The sequence below is a fragment of the Balaenoptera acutorostrata genome, chromosome 3 (assembly GCF_949987535.1).
Source record: "Balaenoptera acutorostrata chromosome 3, mBalAcu1.1, whole genome shotgun sequence".
Classification (NCBI taxonomy): Eukaryota; Metazoa; Chordata; class Mammalia; order Artiodactyla; family Balaenopteridae; genus Balaenoptera; species Balaenoptera acutorostrata.
The window spans coordinates 75,038,999-75,054,030 of record NC_080066.1 but is presented as its reverse complement, the minus strand read 5'-3'; the positions used below and the strand labels follow the sequence as shown (position 1 = coordinate 75,054,030).

At 40.1% G+C, this 15,032-nt stretch overlaps 1 protein-coding gene across 1 annotated transcript; it reads left to right on the top strand.

Moving 5' to 3' along the window:
* Nucleotides 1–483: 483 nt before the first annotated feature.
* Nucleotides 484–2,256, top strand: LOC103013568 (C2 calcium-dependent domain-containing protein 4A). Its single transcript, XM_057543921.1, has 2 exons — nt 484–560; nt 1,028–2,256. The coding sequence occupies exons 1-2, from the start codon at nt 544–546 to the stop codon at nt 2,199–2,201; spliced, it is 1,191 nt and encodes a 396-aa protein (XP_057399904.1). The 5' UTR covers nt 484–543; the 3' UTR covers nt 2,202–2,256.
* Nucleotides 2,257–15,032: the final 12,776 nt, after the last annotated feature.

The following is a 15,032-nucleotide window of genomic DNA, read 5'->3' as shown; positions in this document are numbered from 1 at the left end:
GTGGTTTGTAATCAACAAACAAAAACGATTTAAAATCAGAACAGAAAACCAGAAGGTAGGTAAGGAACTTCGAAAGCTGGGCAAACTAAAGGCTGGATTTGGGGGAGGATATTAAGTAAGAATAAGACAGATTCGACTTCTATCTACTCTTATTGGTGGGTGTAGAGTGCTTCTGTGATTCACACTCATTATGTCCATCGATCCTCACAATGACTCTGCCATATAGTAAAGACTTAGCCCTCTTTTGCACGTGAGTAAACAGAAACATCCCTCCCTGAAGCAGGAGAGAAAAAGAACTGCATGTCTAGAATTTGCGCTGCGGATCCAGCCACGTGGCAGAGGGAAAGTTGGAAGGCCTGTCGTCAGGTTACCTATCAGTGCCAATCCGGCCCGCCCACTGGCGGGCGTCCCAGGCCCCAGGTATAAAGGCTCAAGCCGACTGCCTTTAAACTGTACAGAACCCCGCCGCACGAGCTTTGATCTTCCCAGAGGCTGTGCGCCTCTAGAGGTTGGTGCCCCAGGCGGATCGGTGCGGACACCTATATGACGCTGGACCCCAGGTACATTATGAGAGACCTATAGCCTTGCTTAACTCCCCCAGGGACTCGTTTGAGGCTCCTTGAGCTTTAAGCGGGGAGCAAGCCGAATATCTTGGAAAGGACAATAATTATTTTAATTCTCTCTGAGGATTTGAGTGCAATAACCCAAGGATTCAGGAAACTATTGCACAAGCATAGTGCCACTTGGCACCGAGGACAGCGCGAGGCAAACATTTTGAGAATCTCCTTAGGCCAGCGAGGACAGGTCTAGATTAAGGCAACAAACACAAAGTGTACACTACTACAGAATAGAGAAGAACGATTGTTTTACCGTCAGGCAAACACTGAAACATTTGCAACAGCAGCGTGAGGGGCAATTTGCCTGGTCCGGGGAAGGCAGGAGGAAGCACTCCATGAGTAGAAGAGACGGGCATTGCTGCGCCCCGCAGGGCTCACTATGACGATCCGTGTGTGCTTGTGCATTGCAGGCTGACCAGCTCCAGCAGAGGTTCCTCTGGAACCGGCATCTGCTGCCTGATGTGGTGCCTGGAGCGGCTCCGCTTGGGACCCGAGCACCTCCTGCGGGGCAGAAACCGGCTTTTCCAGGATCAGGCCGGCCGAGCCACTGCTCTCAGGCCCGCCCGGTGCGCAAACGTGCTCACCCCGGACCGCATCCCCGAGTTCTGCATCCCCCCGCGACTCGCGCCCTGCCCGACCCTGGCTGCGATCCAAGACACCAGGCGCGAAAAAGCAGGGACAGACGACGGCGCGGGGCGCACGGACTGGGACCCACGCTCGCAGGCCGCGCTCTCGCTGCCTCACCTGCCCCGAGCGCGCACCGCCTATGGCTTCTGCGCGCTGCTCGAGAGCCCGCACACCCGCCGCAGGGAGTCGCTCTTCCTCGGGGGCCCGGGGGCCGCCCCGCTCCTGCCCGCGCTCCGGCCCCGGGCCTGCACCTTCGGCGGCGGCGGCGGAGACGCCCCCCTCAAGCCCCCGGGAAGATCCCTCATTGCGCCCCCGGCAGCCCTCGGCGGCCCCCGCCCGCCTGCGGTTGCGCTCGCCCCGCGGCACCGCGGCCGCCGCCTCCTGCGCGCTCCCGAGGGGCTGCTGCGCTGCGCGCTGCGGACCCAGAGGAGCAGCGGCCTGGCCCGCGCCCGCTCCGTCTCCAGCCGGGACGGGGACGACGACGACGAACGCGGCGCCGGCTCCCGGTCCCCGGCTCAGGCCCCCGCCACGTCCCCTCCGCCGCCCCCCGACCCGCGGCCCGAGCGCCTGGAGGCCGAGGGCACCGTGACTCTGGACCGCGCCGGCGGCGCCCTGCGCCTGGCCGCCGAGTACAGTCGGGACAGCGGGCGCCTCCGCGTCCGGCTGCTCCGCGCCGAGGGCCCGGCCGGAGGGGCCGCCGAGCCCCGCGCCCCCGTCGGCTGCCGCGTCAGCTTCGTCCTGCAGCCGCCGGGTCAGACGCGCCGGCCGCGGGGCGCCGTGGTCCGGCGGAGCCGCCGGGCGGTCTTGGAGCAGGACTTGTGCTTGGACGGGCTCTCGGAGGACGAGGTGCGCCGCCTGGCCGTGCGCGTCAAGGCCGAGAACTGGGGCCGCGGGCTGGAGCGGGACCGCCTGCTGGGCCAGGGCGAGCTGCTGCTGGGCCCCCTCCTGCTCCTCTGAGGGCGCGCCCTGCCCCTGCTCTGCCCCTCGGACACTGACAGCCGATTTGTACAAAATAAACGTGTCTTTATTCTTCTACTCTGGCCTTTGTTTCAGTCTAGTATTGGCAGAGATAATACTGGATTAATTTACCACTGTAAAGGGTGTTATATTTTGTGTACATACTGTCAATATTCTTTTTAAGTAAACCGTATGCTGTTTTGCAGTGGTGTTTCCCAATGTAGATAGCCAATGGCATTTCAGGTGTTCCCCACGGTACTATTGAGAGATAATGAATCACATGAAGTATTAAAATTAGAGGGTTTCTTGGTGATCTATTTGCTCCAATACCCTTATTTTGAAGTTTGTTCATTCCACAACATCCATTGAGACAATCTTAGAACATGTATTACTTTTGAAACATTGTTTTAGATCCTGAATAAGAAAATGAGACTGAGAGGAAGTGACTTGTTCAAGGTCAACAGTGAATTATGAGTAGGAGCTCCAATCTGATACTCTTGGCTACATCTTGTTGGAAAAGCATAGGAAGAAGTGAAACCATTTTAATATTATAAGCTTAAATAATAATTATAATAGTTTTACAAGTATCAACTTATTTCTTAAAACAACCCACAAAATTGGTACAGCTATCCCCATTTAACAGATGAGGATATGGAGGCACAGAATAAAGACAGAAGCAGGATTTGCACCTAGGTAATCAGTATTTTACTCTTTACTCTGTATTAGTAATACTACAGTGTCAGAAAGGCTCATCTTACTAGAGTCGTGAAACTGCATCTTATATCTGAAATTGTTGATTCTGGGGTTGAGGTCTCTTCACATTTCTCACCCTCTAATAGAAAAGCAAATAGATTAAAATGAGTGATTTATCATCTCAAGCTACTGACTTCAGGCATTGAGATGAGCTGGGTCTACGACTGACTGAGGCAGAAGCTAAAGACTTCAGAGTCATAGAAAAAGGGGTACCAGCCTTATTGGCACCAGATGAGCTAATGTACCAGGGCAGAGTCAAGAGTACCTGTAACATTGTTCTACCTCCTCTGGCTTCTGATAGTAATAATAGGTTTACTATGTTTTAAAGGATGATTTTCCTTCATCCCTCAAATTCATTGCCAGCCAGGCATATTTCTTCCTTTCTTAGGCATATAGGAGGGAAATGTGTCCTAAATGAGGGTTGAAAATATTTAAATATGTGGTGCACTGTTAAATATGGCTACTTTATCAGTCTGGGTTCAGAAATGGTTTCTGCTTTCACTAAACTGCTGACAGTTTTATCCATTGGTGCTCGTGAAAAATGCTACTTAGAAAAGAGTTTCAGTTTTAATAACAGCTCAAGCAAAAACTGAAAATGGGTTATTGTGGTAGATATTTATAATGACATTCATTGAACAAACGCGAAGAGTAACTGAATTAATTGACTGTCAAAATCAATCACATCCAGAAGCTCAAAATCGTTGACCAAATGAATGATGACATCACAGTAGTTCAGATCTTTAACATGCTCTTATATCTACTCTCAGTCACAGTTTCCTTGGTCTTCAAGACAACGATTTTTTAAAATATACATATATATATATATATATATATATATATATATATATATATATATACACACACATACATATAACCTTCTTAATGATTTTAGAATTTTGGTAGAGTAACTAATACTGAGTTCACATGTGTAGTGCTTTAAAAGGAAAATAAATGGAGAGTGAGAACAACCTGGGTATGCACAAGATCATTGTGGGGGTTTTTGTTTATTTGTTTGTTTTAATAAAAACAGATTGTATTGATAGCTTAAATAATAAAATTTATTATAGAAAACATTGCAACCACTATTGTCACTAGATTATATACAAGTAACAGTTTGGGGGCAGAAGTGTCATTTTACTAAGAAGGAAAATCAGTGCATATCAGGGACCTAAGTTTTCCATGAAATAACGGTGGGTATTTCCAAACAGAATCTCCACTAATGTCAAGTTATGGGTGATTGAATAATGTAATAGCCTAATCAACAAGATTTTAATTGACTTAAATAGAATCATTAATCATGAAACCATGGAACTTTAGAGTTGAAAAGAATGCTAAGAATCATTTTGTACAAATCCACATATCATAGAAGGGGACCAGAGAGGCAAACTGTAGATTGCCCCATATCACGCAGTTAGTGAAAGAGCTGGGACTGAAACCAATTCTGTTTTCATTTTGCTCTTGGACCACTACTTCCAAGAAAGGAGAAATACTTGTGCATAAATTATTTTACATCACTGATCTAATCTGAATTTTTTGCATTTAAGAAATCTTACTTGCAGTACAAATTTTTGTGATAATACAGTAGCAGCCTTTCTGGGGGCAAATTTAAATTTGATTTGCATTTTGCTGCCCTCTAGTGGATCCCTCTTGTGTTTTGTCAGTGGGTCTATATTCTTCCTATTAGACCATCTCAACCAATCTAATGCCAGGACCCAATGACCTTGAAGATGTGTGCTAATATCAGATTACAGGAAGAGTCACATCACAAAATAACTAAACATAGCTATCTGAGCAAAGAAGGTGCCAAAATATTTTAGATTAAAAAAAACACAAAAAACTCTTCCCCAGTAATAATGAAGCTGGGCGCGTGTGGCAAACAGCATGTTGGTTGCAGAAAACTGCTTTAAGAGTTCTCATGTTTCCCATTGGGCTTTAGGTACCCATATCTTTTCCACAAATGACACAGCACAATCTTGTCTCTTTGAGGTTTAAATATCTGAACATATTCAAAGAAAAACCTTATACAACAATGGGAAATATGTCTAAACTGACATAGTGTTAAGTACAAATTTAAAATCAAATCATTTTTGTCACTTAGTCTTACAAAGATAATTCATTCTACACTTAAAATACTAGCTTTAATATGACTGAAATCTGCCTAGAAGATTGTTTCTTTAGAATCTAGTTTTCTTTTACCCACACTCAACAATTCTAAATATTTTCCCCATATTCATCCCCAGGACCTAGGTAAAAATACTCTTTTGGTCAAAGATATTTGAAAGACAGAGCAAAATGTGGGTACTATGTGATCTCTATGACATTAAAGCAATAAAAATATATAAGTGGATAGAAAGGTATCCAAAAGGTTAATTTAGAACACCTATTATATTCAAGTTTCTAGATTTATAGCTGTAACTAAGACACAAAAGGTCCTTGCTCATATGGAATTAAGTTTTCAAAGGCAGGGGAACAGATAGACAACAAACAAATAATTTTAGTAGTGCTTCAGAAAATTAAATGTGCTAATGGGAAAGAGTGTGACTAGGGTAAAGGGGCACCTTAGATTGGATGGTTAAGAAAGACCTGTATGAGGACCCAACACTGAGCCTCTTTTCTATGGTCATGTACATATTGCTGTCATATTTTAATCCAGTGTGCTGATCTGGGGACTTCTGACCACCCAGGGGAACCTGACAACGGTTTTCCTAGGAATTCTGCTAGTATGTTATCACTAGTGAGAAATACTTCCTGTGGGGTTCAGCCCTGCTATGTAGAAGATCTTCTGCCTCCAAGTTTACTAGTTCAACAGATGGAATTGACCTGAGACAGCCCATGGGGTTTACAAACCCAGTTTTCACTACCGTGCATCCCATAGCTATGGTGCTATGATGGCTCTGGCATTAATTTGAGAGGATTACAAACTCTGGTCAGATTAGGCCTTCAGGACATTAGGAAGCAAATAGCAACGTGTTTTTTGTTTTGTTTTGTTTTGTTTGCAATGTTGTAGTTTTCAAGCAAATTTTTAATCCTGTATATGCTTAAATCTTCTCAATGACAGTTTGGGCTAGTTACTCTTATTGTACCTGGGGTAGATGCTGTAGGTTGGCTCCTTCAACGCACAATCCAACCCCTTATTGCTTTCTTTTCTGTGCTATAGAGGCTAGAGAACAAACACTTGCCTTCCCAGGCCCTTTTCCAGCTAAGGATAGCCATGCGACTCATCTATGGCCAATGAAAGATGGGGAGAAGTCGCCTGATGGTGCCTCTTCCCCTTCCTCCCTCTCCCTGCTGGGATACACAAGTTGCCTGAGGAATGGCAGCCATCACTAAGGACAGTAAAATGATCTTGGTTCACCAGTAACGTCACTGATCCTCCATGCCAGCGCTGGACAGCCTACACCCAAAGTTCATGTCCATGAGACAATACATCCTATACTTGTTTCAGCCATTGCTAAGTTTTCAGATATATATGAACACAATCTTAACTGACAGAGACAGTGTCCATTTTACAGGGAAGGACACTTCTATTCAGAAGAATTAAATAAGTTGCCTGAGATCATGCAAGTAAATCATGAATTTAATTACAGACCTCTCAAAACTCCATGCTCACTGCTTTTTTCACCTCACCATCTTTCCTCAGGTAAGCTATTTTTTTTTTAAACATCTTTATTGAAGTATAATTGCCTTACAATAGGTAAGCTATTTTTAAAAAACTTTTTTGAAGTACAATTGACATACAATAAATTGCACTTATTTTGAGTATACAATTTCATGAGTTTTGACATACACATGCACCCATGAAACCAATACCTCAATCAAGATGATGAACACAGTCATGATTCCTAATAGTTTCTTCATGTTCCTTTGTAATCCCTCTCTCCTGCCCCCTTCACATCCCCTCTCTGGTCCCCAGGGAACCATCTGCTTTCTTCACTACAGATTAGTTTGCAGTTTATAAAATTTTATGTAAATGGAAAAAATATATATTTGGGGGGGGGGTTTGGCTTCTTTCACTTAGCATTAGTATTCTGAGATGTACCCGTATTTTTTTCCCATATCAGTAGTATGTTCCTTTATATTGCTGAATGAAGAGCTATTGAATGGATAAACCACAATTCTTTTATTCATTCACCTGTTTGTAACTATTCTCTATTCCTTGCACTTGTTATTTGTTTCTTTTTTTTTCTTTCCCTTCTTTTACTGCATTGTCTAGTTTAAATTGAACATATTATAGGATACCATTTTCTGTTCTCTCTCAGCATATCAATTATATTTCTTTAAAAAATTTCTTTAGTGGTTGCCCTATTGCTTGCAGTATACATTTACAACTGTGCATCCTCTAAATCCACTTTCAAATAACACTCTACTGTTTTGTGGGTAGTAAAGGTATGTTATAAAAGAGCATGCCCAATACCTCTCTCTCATCTCTGATAGTATTGTTCTCATTCATTTCGTTCATCTATATACTTTAATCATCCAAAATATTATTACCATTGTTACTTTGAAAAAATTATCTGTCAAATCAGTTAAGAAAAAGTAAAATATTTCATTTTGTCATCATTTATTTCTTCTCTGACACACTCCCTTTCTTTATGTTAATCTGCGTTTCTGACATATATAATTTTTCTTCTTCTTGAAGAACTTCTTATGACTTTTTTTGCAGGGCAGATTTGTTAGCAATGAATTCTCTTAATTTTTGTTTATTTTTATTTCTTCTTCACTTTTGAAGGATAATTTCACTGGATATTGAATTCTTTAATTTTTTTTTTCCTTTCATTACTTTAAATATTTCATTTCACTGGCTTCCTACTTGCATGATTCCTGACAAGAATTCTAATATAATTCTTATCCTTTTTCCTCTATAGGTAAGGTATTTCCCCCTGTTTGGCTTCTTTCAAGATTTTCTCTTTGTTTTTGGTTTTCTGCAGTTTGAATGTGATATTCCTAGGTATAGATTTTTTTTAGTATTTATCCTGCTTGGTGTTCTTTGAGTTTCTTAGATCTGTTCTTTGATATTTGTCACTCATTTTGGAAAACTCTCATCCATTTTTAACTTCAGGTACTTCATTTGCTCTGTTCCCTCTTCTCTTCCTAGTATTCCAATTACTCGTACGTTACACCTTTTGAAATTATCTCACAGTTCTTGGGTATTCTGTTCTGGGTTTTTTTCCTTCATTATTTTTTCTCCTTGCTTTTCAGTTTGGGAAGTTTCTATGGACATGTCATAAAGCTCACTGAGTTTTCCTTGCTGTACTCATTCTAGAGATGAATGCTTGAAAGGCTTCCTTCATTTCTGTTACAGGGCTTCATTTCTAGGATTTCCTTTCGATTTTTTTCCCATCTCTTTGCTTACATTACCCATCTGTACTTGCATGTTATCTACTTTTTCTATTAGGGCCCTTAACATGTTAACCACAGTTATTTTAAATTCTCTGATCATTCCAAAATCTGTGTTAATCTGAGTCTGGTTCTGCAAGTTTTGCTTCTTCAGACTGTTTTTTGTCACCTTCTAGCCTGCCTTGTAATTTTTCAATTAAAAGCTAGGTATAATGTATTAGACAATAGAAACTGAGGTAAATAGGCCTTTAGTGTGAGGGTTAAGTTTACCTGGTGGAGTTATGCTGTGTTTGTTTGCTGTAGCCGTTAGGTGTCTAAGGCTTCAGTTTCCTTTAGCGTTCTTACTCTTGTCTTATCTGTAATCTTTGGGTTTCTCTAAGATCACCTTCTTAAATAGAGTATCTGCCTTGCAGCTCTTTCAGCTGTTACCCACTGTTATTATATGGGGGCCCTACACTGATTTGGTGGTAAATATTGGGGTGGGGAAGCAGTCTATAATCCCATGATTAAATTTCAGTCCTTTTGTAGGCCTTTGTACTTAAGCTGTGAACTTCACAAATGTTGTGCTGTTGTTGTCTTATTGTGTTTGTCTGTTTACTTTTTTCCCCCTAGATAAGATGGAAAGGATGGAAAGGCTGGAGTTGGGTAACTACCCTTTCCCCCAAGTCAATAGGCTCTGGTCAGGTCTTTTTCCCTGTAGGGTAGGCTTTTGTTATGGAGAATGTACTGGGAGTATTTCAAAAGGGTTACTACTAAGGTTTTTGCTTAGCTCTTCACCATAGGAACCTGGTGGTGTTCTTGGACATGAAAGTATATCAGCCACAAGCCCCCCTCCTCCAAGACTATGGATCCCAGGAATATCTCACTTACACATTAGTCACACTCAGGCTCCAGCAATTTGTCAAAATTAAGTATTCCTGTCAGTTTACGGCTCCAGCCGCTTCTGTTTTACTCAGTCTGATCTTGGCTGTGATTCTCCACATGCTCCTGTCTGTCTCTCCAGATTTCAGAGTGACGGTTTGTTTTGCTACCTCAAATCTCTGATGAAAAAGTCATTACGTCATGAATTTTCAGTTCGGACTTTTTTGTTGTGAGAGTGGAATGACAGCTTCCATGCTCTTTACATACTGGAGCTCATTCCAAGCTAAAGAAAAGTTGACTCCGAATGGATGAACAGCAAGGTTCTACTGTATAGCACAAGGAACTATATTCAGTATCCTGTGAAAAACCATAATGGAAAAGAATATAAAAAAGAATGTGTATATATATATATATATATATATATATATATATATATAAAACTAAATCACTTTACTGTACAGCAGAAATTAACACAACATTGTAAACCAACTATGCTTCAATAAAATACATTTAAAAAAAAGAAAATCTGACCCCATTTAGGAAGCTAGACTTCCAGAATCAGCATCCATTCTCCTATAGATGGAGATTTAGATTGTTTCCAGTCTTTTACTATTCTGAATAAAGCTGCTGTGACTATTCATGTACAACACTTTGTGTGAGCATATGCTTCCGTTTCTCTTGGGTAAATACCTAGAGTAGATGGATGAATCATCATGTGATAACCTTTTAAGAAACTGACAAAATGGTCGTATCATTTAACTTTCCCACCACCAACATGTGAGAGTTCTGTTTGCCCTACATCCTTGCCAAAACTTGCACATATGAGGACCTTTTGAAGGAAACACATACTCAAAGTTTCTTTTTTTTTTTTTTTTTTACCTTTTACAAAGTTTCGATTCTGTTACCTATGTGTTGTTACAACCATGTACCTCAGTCCCCTTGAGAATATTGATGACAGTTTTACTTTAATAATTAAAAAGTAGCAATAACAATTAGGCAAAATCCCCATTTAGGGCAGAATTTCAAAGTAATGTAACCATTATTATCTCTGTATAAGATATCTATAAAATATCTGGGTTCATTAAAAAAATCCTAGAACATCAGAATTTTAAAAATATTCAGTGCCGATTCAATAGTTTTCAAGTTTCATAAGAGTCATTGAGTTTCTTTCCCAAAGCGATTAATTTAGTCATTTAAAATCAATTTGGATAAAAGAGATCTATCATAGATCAGGATCAAATTTTGTGAGAGTCAGTTAAAGGAAATAACAGTTATACCACTAGAGAAAAGTCTGAATCGAGATGGGGGTTCGAGACACTCTTGCTTTTCTTCTAGGTAGGTTAATAGAAATCACCTTTGTCGAAGAATTGACAATCTCTTCTTTCCTATCTGTATCACCCTGAAGCTGGGGGAGCAGAAATATGAGCTATCTGGTGACATCAGAGCTGGAATATTGCTGCAGAGCCAGTTTCTGACAATCATCATTCCAAGGTGCCACTCCACATTCAAATCTGGGCCTGGATATTCTGCAGCAACTCTCCAAGTGTTGGTTGCTGATAGTAAATTCATTTTTTAAAAGAGGAGTTTATATTCAAAATCAGAGGAATGTGGGTTCCAGATCTCAGCTGCTGTTTTCTATCCGTGTCTCTAAGTCATGTCAATTAGCCTTTCTAAATGTCACTTCTTCATTAGTAAAGATGTAGTAATATTACCTACCACATGGGATTTGTGTAAGGATTAAAGGAGGTAATGAATTCAATGTCCTCCACACAGGGCCTGGTATGTAGAACCACTCAATAAATCCTAGTTCTATTTTTGGCTCCTTCATAATGGATGATGTTTCTGGACTTACCCCCAAGCTTTTAGCATGTTCAATAGGTGCTTATCCTATAGGTGGGACCCTACATCTAAGGGATTTAGGAGATAAGTTATACACATATGAGTCATTTCAGGAATAATACAAAGTGCCAAAGCAAGCAGACAAGGATTCTTTAAAAAGGGTATTGGGAAATGAGAAAGACTCTGACATTTATTTAATATTGATGTTCCAGACATTATACTAGAGACACATTCAGTATTAGACATCTTTGTGCCACTGCCGAGTGAGGAAAGAGTTTAAAAGTAGATTCTGATGCTCAGAGAAGACGCATGGTCATATGGCTGGTAAAGGGGAAGACATGGATTTGGAACAGCCGGGATACATATGACCACACAGCCTTTGCTCAACGTGGGCTGGATTTGGGTTTAAAGAGAAAAGGGAGAAGAGCAGCCTTAGAAAAGGAGCTAAGGTGGATGGAGTTAGAGTCTGTCATACAGAGTGAAGTAAGTCAGAAAGAGAAAAACAAATACAGTATGCTAACACATATATATGGAATCTAAGGGGAAAAAAATAAAGGTCATGAAGAACCTAGTGGTAAGATGGGAATAAAGACACAGACCTACTAGAGAATGGACTTGAGGATATGGAGAGGGGGAAGGGTAAGCTGTGACAAAGTGAGAGAGTGTCATGGACATATATACACTACCAAACGTAAAATAGATAGCTAGTGGGAAGCAGCCGCATAGCACAGGGAGATCAGCTCGGTGCTTTGTGACCACCTAGAGCGGTGGGATAGGGAGGGTGGGAGGGAGGGAGATGCAAGAGGGAAGAGATATGGGAATATATGTATATGTATAACTGATTCACTTTGTTATAAAGCAGAAACTAACACACCATTGTAAAGCAATTATACTCCAATAAAGATGTTAAAAAAAAAAAAAGGAAAGGAACAAAGTTTTGGATCAAGATAAGAATTAATAAACTGTGTTGTGGAAACACTGCTTCTTAGATCCCCAGCAGCCCCTGGGATCATCTTTGGTGATCCTGTCCCACCTGTGGAGAACTTTGACTTGCTGACTTCCTGGCACATAAAAGTAACATATAGATATCACTGTGCCTTGCAACAATTAGAAGAGAATGGCTCATCCTATGTTAGCAGTCATGATTTATTCACTCATAATATCACATCGCCCTTGGACAGCACTATTTCTCCATCTTTTAAAGGTATTTTACTGCATGATTAACTATGTATTCAGCAGTAGGTTCTAAGTATGAGTTTTTCTGAAAAATGGATAAATCACAGCTTTTTGTTTAAGAAAAAATGACTGGTTTTGAGCCAAGACAGATATATTACTTTTTATTTTAGGTAACCCAGTTCTCTAAGCTTGAGTGAGGCTTGAAAGTTTCTTTTTTGGACCAAGGCCCTGAAATTTGACACTTATTTACCATCCTTAAACATTTTTAAACACTTTATTTTTAAATTTAAAAAAAAAATTTTATTGCAGTATAGTTGATTTACAATGTTATGTTACTTTCAGCTGTACAGCGAAGTGAATCAGTTATACATATACATATATCCACTTTCTTGTAAGATTCTTTTCCCATATAGGTCATTACAGAGTATTGAGTAGAGTTCCCTGTGCTATACAGTAGGTCCTTATTAGTTATCTATTTTATACATAGTAGTAAAACACTTTCAAATGTCAATTTAAATAAAGAAGAAGGTAAGTCCATGAAGATAATAGAATTTAGATCAACTTAGAAAAAAGTTGCTCAGTGTCTTCATTTTATAGATGATAGAAGTGAGATCAAACAATGAAAGGATTTTGCAGGGTCATAGTGCCAGTTAGTGACATATCCTGACTCCCAAATTAGAGCCCCTTCTTCCTTCATCTGCCATAATACTAATTACACTGGTGAACTCTCAATTTTTTGTATTATTAAAGAACATTTTGAAAAATGATCACCATCAAAACACAAACATTCCCCTGCCACTCTGATGTAAATTATTTTTGTCTTTATTCACTACTCTCCAGTCTTTGTTCATAAGTATACCAGTACTTATATAGTTTCAAGAATAGTGTATACACACATAGCATTTTTTTCTATTTTTTATTTATGATTATAATTTAGTTGTTCATGTTGCCATTGGCCTTTGGCATCATAGCTCTTAAAGTAGATATATAATAATAAATATCACTATATATAATAATAAATATCACTATGTCCCTATTGTTGAACACTTTTCACTCTTCCCAATATTTTTTCTTTTGATTTTTTTTCTTGAATAAATTCTAAGTGATGTGATTTCAGGATCAAAGGCTATGAACAAGGTTATGTCTCCTAATACACCTTAATAAACTGCCTTTTCCAGTTTGTTAGTATTTTCTTTTACAAAGTGAAATGGAGAAGAGAAGTACTGTGAGGAAGGGAGAGAAAAACCCGAAATTTAATAGGTTTGTAACTAAAGAACTGAACATGTTTGTAGAAGGCACAGTGTTTCCAGAGATAAAATAGCAAGTGAAAAGGAATGAGTATGGCTTGGTTGCTATGGTAAGTAACACTATTGTTACATATTAATTATTGATATTAAGGACTCTTTCTCAAAGGATTTGCTGGCCTGGGCTGCTTCTGGGCAAGGGTCCCCTTCCTCTCCAGTCTCCTTTTTCCTGTATCAGGGTCTAGTTTGCAGCAAGAGCTTCCAAAGCACAAAAATGTTATTTCTGTTGTGATTTTAAAAACCCTTCTCTCTTTAATTACTGTTTTGTTGAGAGCCCTTCTAAGTGCCTGGAGAAAGAACTGGGAAGAACAATTTGCTCAGATGCATCCATCTTAAATAACTTGGAGGAGAGTAAACTGATTTCATGCAAATATGTTTTTAGACTTATGCTTTTTAAATCTAATTTTCATTATGAATGTGATTGATGTATTTTTTTTTTAATATCTAACCTGCCATATTTAACCAGGAAGGTTTTGTACAACTACAGACTCTTTCCATGTGTATGACTGGTATAGACTATGGCAAGTGGTGAGAGGGGCATATACTTTAATAGGTTTGGGATATCCTCTGTGGACCTCATTACAGAAGGAAAAGAGTTTGAAAACCACAAATTTGAACTGAAATGTCAGATAATTCACAATCATGAATTAAGCTGCCACCCCAGGCAGACCCAATGATATTAAATTACAATGTCAATAGCATTGTGAAATACTCTGCTTTCCAAATACCTGAGTAAACTCAGCCCTAAGAAAGATGGTCATAGTGTTTGTTGAGCACCCAGTATGAACCCAGCAACTGTGTCGGGCACCCTTGGGGATATTAACAACACAGCGTGCTTAGTGACGCTGAAGAAAGAAGATGACAAGAAATAGGAGACACTGGTTCTAGTTCTGGCTCTGCACACCATGAGTAAGTCACTCCCTCTTTGGGCCCTAATTTCCTCATTTGGAAAATGAGAGGCGTGGAGTAGATCCAGGATAGCAAGTGGATTTTATCTCAGGTGTAAGCTCCACTGAACTTATAGTGGTGGCCTGGAGTGCTATGGTGAAAAGAATGCTAAGACAACACCTGGGCTTAGGGGGAGAGAGCTCTGTGATTGATTAGCTATGTCTGTATAGGTTCACACTAAAGTATGGATACATGTGCTACTACTTATTGACCCTGGGCTCATGAGCTCTCCAACTCTGATATTCTTTGATGTTAATGAAGATAAGATTCTTGCCCTAAGTAACTTAAAATCTGTTTGCAGAAGTAAGACGAACAACCAGAAATTAAATAAATTGAATAAATCGAGGTGGAATAATTATGAGGGCTAATTTGTGTGGCACAGATGATAAATGTCAAAATTCAGAGAATACAAAGATCAGTTTATCAATTCAGACTCGGGTAGTTAGGGATATTTTCTTGGAGGAAAGAACACTTGAATTGGGTCTTGAACAGGGAAAGATAATACCAACATAAATACTAAAAAAGATCATATATTTATGATTATAGCACTTTAGAATTTACACATCATCTTGGCATATATTATCAAATTTTGAGAAGATTTCAAGTGTGTTTC